The sequence below is a fragment of the Oratosquilla oratoria genome, unplaced genomic scaffold, assembly GCF_046742065.1.
Source record: "Oratosquilla oratoria isolate Oo_2021 unplaced genomic scaffold, ASM4674206v1 SCAFFOLD324, whole genome shotgun sequence".
Classification (NCBI taxonomy): domain Eukaryota; kingdom Metazoa; phylum Arthropoda; class Malacostraca; order Stomatopoda; family Squillidae; genus Oratosquilla; species Oratosquilla oratoria.
The window spans coordinates 73,512-81,137 of NW_027467674.1; the positions used below are offsets into that span (position 1 = coordinate 73,512).

General features: G+C 45.0%; 1 protein-coding gene across 1 annotated transcript; it reads left to right on the forward strand.

The window, feature by feature from the left end:
• The first annotated feature begins 755 nt into the window (after nt 1-755).
• On the forward strand, nt 756-3,463 carry LOC143023085 (uncharacterized). The gene is made up of 5 exons (XM_076181564.1): nt 756-1,241; nt 1,356-1,592; nt 1,869-2,422; nt 2,592-2,989; nt 3,087-3,463. The coding sequence occupies exons 1-5, from the start codon at nt 756-758 to the stop codon at nt 3,461-3,463; spliced, it is 2,052 nt and encodes a 683-aa protein (XP_076037679.1).
• Nucleotides 3,464-7,626: the final 4,163 nt, after the last annotated feature.

Below are 7,626 nucleotides of genomic sequence, written 5' to 3' on the forward strand. Positions count from 1 at the left end.
CCACTAGGGACTCCAAGCCAATCAGACCTCCACAGCCTCCTCGACCGCCAGCCCACTCATCATCTCCTTCATCTACCTCGGGTAAGCCCATTGAGAGTGAGACCAGGGAATCTACCCTCACTGGAGGCAGGAGCTATTGCAAGTATTGCAAAAGACCAGGACATCATGTTGATGAATGTTTCAAACTACAACAAAGAAAGGTTCCTCTCCAAGGGTCCCCCTCTCTCTCGATCAATGTGGCCAAGCAATCGGAAAGTTTTTTTGGAGCCCTGTCTCACTGCTGTTAGCCCATCAGTTGTCCCAGATAATCCTTCCTCACCTATGTTATCAACATTTGAACCATTCTGTTCTTCTGGTTCAGTGGCCCTTAATCAAGATAGCCCACCTACATCTATCAAGCTTCTGAGAGACACAGGCTCAGCCCTATCATTAATTACAAAAGATGTGGCTGCTTTGATAAATGTATGTTATACTGGGAATTGGGTCCTTGTGAACGGTTTAACAGGCGGGTCACGTATCCCTATATGCCAAGTATACTTGCGGTCAGATATTAGGACAGGTTATGCCCAGGTAGGAGTAGTCGACAAGTTTACCTGTAGAAGGAGTTTCACTTCTGATAGGAAATGACCCTCGCCGGGGGCAACGATGTTACCTAATGTCATAGTCCTCCTCGTGTCCCTCTGCCGAGAATAATAACTTCCCAATTAGAGGCAGACATTCCGGGCATATTCCCTGCATGTGCTGTTACTCGTAGCATGAGCCGCAGGGTGGAGGCAGAGATTAGCGAGCATAATGAGGATGCTCATGTTGGTGTAATTACCCCCCAACCTAGTGAGAACACCGAGGATGTTCCTACTCAGCCTGACCTTGCTGATTTAAATCTAGGTGAATTTTTTGAAACTTCTCCTCCACCCGGTGACCTTCATAATAGGTTTGATAGCGAAAACGACACTGAGGGAGACAATGTTACCACCCTGGATAGTTTCGGTTCCTCCCCAGTCACTAGGAGTAGGCTCATTTGTTTCCAAAAAGAGGACCCTGAACTAGCCAGTTGTTTCCGTAGAGCTATTAGTGAAGAGGAAGCCAAGTCTGAATCTAACTGCTATTACCTTAGCTCAGACATATTGATGCAAAAGTTCCGTCCTACTGATTCCCCTGCAAATTACCCTTGGTCTGTCCGTCACCAAATAATGGTCCCAAGCCCATTACGGAAGGAGATCCTGGGTATTGCTCATGATGGGGTAGGAGGACATTTGGGAGTTAGGAAGACTAGTGCAAAAATTCTAACTCATTTCTATTGGCCTAAAATGAAGAGAGATATTAGTTCCTACATTAGTACATGTCACCGTTGTCAGGTAGCAGGGAAACCGCACCCCAGCGTTAAACCGTTCCCTCTACAACCTATCCCTGTCATTGAGGAACCCTTTGGCAGAATTGTCATAGATTGCGTTGGTCCTCTGCCAAAGACTCCCCGAGGTAATCAGTTTCTCTTTACTATGATAGACTGTGCCACCCGTTATCCAGAAGCCATTCCCTTGCGCCGCATCACAGCCAAGAATGTGGTGAGAGCCCTTATTCATTTCTTTACACAAGTAGGCCTTCCCACAGTAGTGCAGTCGGACCAAGGATCCAATTTTACTTCCCGATTGTTTAATCAGGTAATGCAGAGTTTGGGTGTCCGGCAGTCTAGGTCTTCAGCCTATCATCCCCAATCCCAGGGGGTGGTGGAGCGATTCCATCAGACATTCAAACGCATGTTGCGCACTTATTGCTTGGAGTTTGGGAAGGATCGGGACGAGGGAGTTGATCTTCTCCTATTCACGGTTAGGGACTCTGTTCAAGAATCCTTAGGATTCTCCCCATTTCAGCTAATTTATGGCCACGAGGTGCGAGGACCTCTCAAAGCCCTCAAAGAAAGTTGGCTGCTAGAAAATAGTGTCACACCCTTGGTATCATATGTAGTTGAGTTTAGAGAAAAATTAAAAGCTGCTGTGAGGCTGGCTAATGCCCATTTAATATCTGCTCAGAGAAAAATGAAGCAACAATTTGACAAAAAACATAAGGTAGAGCATAGGGAATTTAGGGTAGGTGATAAGGTGTTAGCGTTCTTGCCCGTGCAGACACACCCATTCCAGGCAAGGTATGATGGACCTTTCCAAATTGTAGACAGGGTAGGGGACGCCAATTACGTTGTATATACGCCAGGCAGGCGTAAGAAAAAACGTCTGGTGCATGTCAATCTACTGAAACCCTACAGAGTGAGAAAGAGTAAGGAAAGGGAGGAAAATGTTGAACCTTCCTTGTCCGCTTGTGTTGTAGTGCCTACATGTGATAATGATCAGAAAGACAACTTCCCTGAACTCCAGAGTGGCTTGTATGCTAAAGTGGACAATTCCACAATACTCTATGATCCCAGTACAAAGTTAGGCCATCTCTCTAATGACCAAGCGAGTGATATTTCTTCTCTTTTGACAGACTATAGTGTTATATTTAGTGACCATCCTCACCCCTGTTCAGCTGTAGAGCACGACATCGAAACCAACGGAGCTCGGCCCATCCGCCAACGTCCTTACCGCCTGAACGCATTCAAGAAGGAGTACGTCCGTGAGGAGGTGCAACGCCTTCAGGAGGTTGGTTATCGTGGAGCCCAGTAGCAGTCCTTGGGCCTCTCCCGTGGTCTTGGTGCCGAAGCCCGATGGCTCTATGCGACTGTGTATCGACTACAGAAAGCTCAACGCAGTCACTGAGCCGGATAGCTACCCCTTGCCACGCATTGATGACGTCATTGACGAGGTTGGTCGAGCACAGTGGGTGACGAAACTGGACCTACTACAGGGCTATTACCAAGTCCGCCTGTCAGAGCGGTCGAGGGCCATCTCCGCGTTCATCACTCCCGAGGGGCTGTATCAGTTTACCGTCCTCCCCTTTGGCTTGCGGAATGCACCTGCAACCTTCCAACGCCTTATGAAACATCGTAACGGCGGGGCTGGTGGGTGTCCGCTGCTACCTGGATGACCTCGTCGTCTTCAGCGACTCCTGGGGAGAACACGTGGACCGCCTAAGAGCCCTCTTTGCTGTTCTGGCAGCACACAGTTTGACAGTGAACCTCGCCAAGAGTGAGTTCGGCCATGCCCGCATCACATTCCTGGGGCATGTCGTCGGGAAAGGGGAGGTCCAACCGATTGCAGCCAAGATTACAGCCATTCTGCAGTATCCTGCCCCAAGCGACAAAAAGGGAGTGATGAGACTGTTGGGAATGGTGGGCTACTATCGTCGCTTCTGTCCCAACTTCTCCTCCGTGGTGGCTCCTCTCACCGACCTCCTGAGTACTAAGACCTCCTTCAAGTGGACCCAGGCTTGCCAGGACTCCTTCGAGAGCGTGAAGGCTCTGCTGGCAAATGCTCCTGTCCTACGTGCCCCTGATCTCCAGAGGCCGTTCACCATCCACGTCGACGCCAGCTAAGTTGGTGCCGGTGCCGTGCTTCTACAAGAGGGTGAGGAGGATCGTGTGTTACATCCTGTGTGTTACTTCTCAAAGAAGTTCCTAAAGGCGCAGAGGAACTATGCCACCATCGAAAAGGAGGCGTTAGCTTTGATTATGGCTCTGGAAGCGTTTAGAGTATACGTAGGAAGCACAGTTCACCCTGTGCAAGTGTTTACAGACCATAATCCCCTGACATTTGTGGAACGAATGAAAAACACTAATCAACGCCTTCTACGGTGGGCATTGGCCTTACAGCCATTCAATTTACAGATCGCGCACATAAGTGGAAAAAATAATGTGCTGGCTGATGCCCTATCCCGAACTACCCATGTGCAAACTTAAAATGTTAGTGCGATTGACCTTGGTTAAAGTGATTCTTTGCTTACAAACCCTTGTAAGCGTATTCTTTTGGGGGAGGGGTGTTGCGTGATCGCAAGTATGTGTTCCTTTGTAATAGATGTACTTTTCATGTTACCACTTGTTTCGGGTAGTTGTAGCCACGCCCTAATTTTTTCGTCCTTTCTGAATTACCGATCGTATGAAATATAATATTCTCTGTTCCTTTGTTATCCTTTTATTTTAGTTAGTTAGGATATTGTTTATATTGTATATTGTACCTTATTATGTTGATAATATCTGTATGTGTATTGTTATTCTACTCACCCTGCCTGTAATGAAATAAATAATAACGGCTTGTGAGTTAGCAACTGCGGCCCCCTCATGGTGACCGCAGTCACGAGTGAATACGCATTCGTATTCTTTCTCTCTCTAATTTCTGAACCCGTACAGAGCGGACACTTCCCGCTCCTCTATAAAATCTCTAGGTTAAGTGTGTTAGGTGGACCCTAGTGGTAACAAGTGGTCCGGGTAGGCATAAAATAAGTGTGTGTGTAGTGCTAAGTGAAATGTACATAATTTATGTTAGAACACCATAGTTTTGCCTTAACCTTGCCCCTTTGAGTTATCCACCGGTCACCTAAACCTATTGACATACGTGCTTGAAGGTACTGCACAGATTTATTTGATGTGCAGTACATTGTTACCCTGCCATTTAGGCTCAATATGGTTCGTCGATGATTGGAGGTAGAATTGTTTCTCCAATTAAGATTGGGCATTAATGGGAGGCGTAACATTACCGTAAAAGAAACATGTGCCCATCCATTAGCCTTACGATATTTTGCCAGCCTGTAATTCAATACAATAGCTCTGAAATGACACATGCCTCCAACTCTACGCCTTAGAAGGATTCCATGTACAGGAACCCCTCAGTTATACCTAATCTTATCTAGGGGATCCCGGAACCTCGCAAACAATTCCTCACTCCCTAACTTACCTTTGTCATTCCCCCAGCACTCAAGCACACTATGGGTTTCACCCCTACCCCCACTATACACTCTTCTTCCCTGTCTCAAACAAACCTATCCTCGCCCCCGGAGAATAAAACCTAGGCCCTATGCTTCCTAACTTTGCCGTAGACGGCCCTATTTAAATACCTCAACTGGCTATCCCCTAAAACCGAATTCTTATCGGTGGACAGGGATCTAGGAACTGTTTTACCCTTCTTCTCTTGCATCTTCTTCGTTTCTTCTTCCTCTACACCTGCGAAAGCTTGAAAAGAGTTTCTGCATTCAAGAGGGTTTAGTGTATGTTTTTTACCATCTTTCCGTATTTTGTTTATCACCATTCTCTACCTAGGTTCCAAACACACACACACACACACACACACACACACACACACACACACACACACACACACACACACACACACACACACACACACACACACACACACACACACACACACACACACACACACACACACACACACACACACACATATATATATATATATCACACACACACACACACACACACACACACACACACACACACACACACACACACACACACACACACACACACACACACACACACACACACACACACACACACACACACACACACACACACACACACACACACACACACACACACACACACACACACACACACACACACACACACACACACACACACACACACATATACACACAACACGATTAGGTAGTGCGGTTGGTAGAGTCTCCAACTGTCATTACGGCGGTCCGGGTTCGAATCCTGCCCTGGGCTGAAATAATTTTAGAATCACTGCGCTTCGAGTCGTTACTCCAACTCTCGTGGGCGGGGAGTTTGGTGTGTGTGTGTGTGCGTGTAGGGGCACAGCATTACCCTTAGATCGGTCATACGAGCTCTGAGCTATCTTCCGAGAGGAAAATAGCTGTCGATCACGAGTCCAACACGTGATCCAAAGACCATGGTGAATAAATACATTCGATGGCGCAGTGATAACGTTCACAGCCGCCACTACCGTGGTGTGGGTTCCAATTCCGCCCAGGTCTGAAATAATTTTAGTATCGCTGCACTGCGAGTCGTTACTCCAACCCTCGTGGACGAGGATTTGGTGTGTGTGTACGTGTAAGATCACATCATTAATCATAGCTCGGTCATATATGAGCTCTGAGCTCTCTTCCGAGACGGTAATAACCGTCGATCACCAGTCCATCACGTGATCCAAGACTATTAGTCAATCACACACACACACACACACACACACACACACACACACACACACACACACACACACACACACACACACACACACACACACACACACACACACACATACACACAAATATATATATATATATATATATATATGTATATATATATATGTACTGTATATATATATATATATATGATGAAGGTGGAAAAAAAAGTCACGGGTCTAGTTCCGAGTTCTTGAGTTTATTCCTGACCGGTTTCGCTCTATGCTCTATGCTTCATCAACTAGTCGCAATGTACCAACATATATATATATATATATATATATATATATGTATATATATATATATATATATATATATATATATATATATATATATATATATACATATGTGCGTGCGTGTGTGTGTGTGTGTGTGTGTGTGTGTGTGTGTGTGTGTGTGTGTGTGTGTGTGTGTGTGTGTGTGTGTGTGTGTGTGTGTGTGTGTGTGTGTGTGTGTGTGTGTATGTGTGTATTAGTAAAGGAGGGGAGCAGGCTCTCAGTAATACACGTGGAGTTAAAAACGACAGCAATGTTGTAGTTTTTCAGTTTTTTCCTTGTATTCTCGAATTTCCTGATTAGAGATTTGCCATTAAGTCTATATTCTTCCATTTTTTCTTAATTGAGTTCAACGTTTCGTCTTAAAGAAAACATTTCAAGAGCAAACTGAAATAACAAAAATTACATAGTTATAGTAATGATGAAAAAATTACATAAATATAGTAAATATGACAATTGTGTGCAAATAAATACGGAGGCAACAAGACTTACATTTAAAGGGAAGAGGGAAAGAAAGAAAGTGACAATTCGGGGTTGACCGATGTACAGTATATATAGGCCTAAGATCAGGTGAGACAAAAGAGGTCAGAGAAAAGGTATCTGAGAGGTCAGGGGGTAAGGGGGTTAGGGTGGGGGGAGGGTTAGGCGGGTGTGGTCACCGAAGGTGAGAGAGGAGGTGGAGGTGAAGGGAGAGAGGGGGTAGAGGGAGGGGGGAGTGGGGGATTTTTGTTTCTATATAATGGGATAGTAGAGATTAAATTGCTCTGGATGTTAGTGACTGCAGCTTTTTCTCTAATGTGAAAGGCTTCGAGTAATTGTAGTCTCCTAGGGTCATCACTCGATCCAATAATTTTGGTGTTATTGATCAATTCATCCCTTCTGAGTACAGTGTTGTGGAAATTCTTATGATGCTCTTTGATTGCTCCCTCTTGTAGATGTAAAGATAGGCGACGGCTGACTTTACATCTAGTAAAACCAACGTAGATATGAGAGAGAGGCTTACAATCTCCTGTAGAACAACAATATTGGTACACTACTGTATATTAGTTCTAGATGTGAAGTCTGATCACCTAGACGAATTGTTTGTCATGATCAGATAGGAAGTTTTGGGATTTTTGTAGTAAATGAGAACTCTGATTTTGCTGTTCTCATTTGTAGGAAGCCAATTCTTATGAATGTTAGCCTTAATGACTTTTTCATCTTTTTTGTAATTACTAGTAAAGGTGTTTCTGTAGTATATGTTGATGTAGTTATGATTCTG

Excerpts from the sequence above, each read along its gene's own strand:
- LOC143023085 (XM_076181564.1), top strand. The coding sequence starts at position 756 with ATGAGCCGCAGGGTGGAGGCAGAGATTAGCGAGCATAATGAGGATGCT. Across the intron at positions 1,242-1,355 it reads TGGGTATTGCTCATGATGGG|GTAGCAGGGAAACCGCACCC; the intron begins GTAGGAGGACAT and ends CACCGTTGTCAG. Across the intron at positions 2,990-3,086 it reads ACATCGTAACGGCGGGGCTG|CACACAGTTTGACAGTGAAC; the intron begins GTGGGTGTCCGC and ends CTGTTCTGGCAG.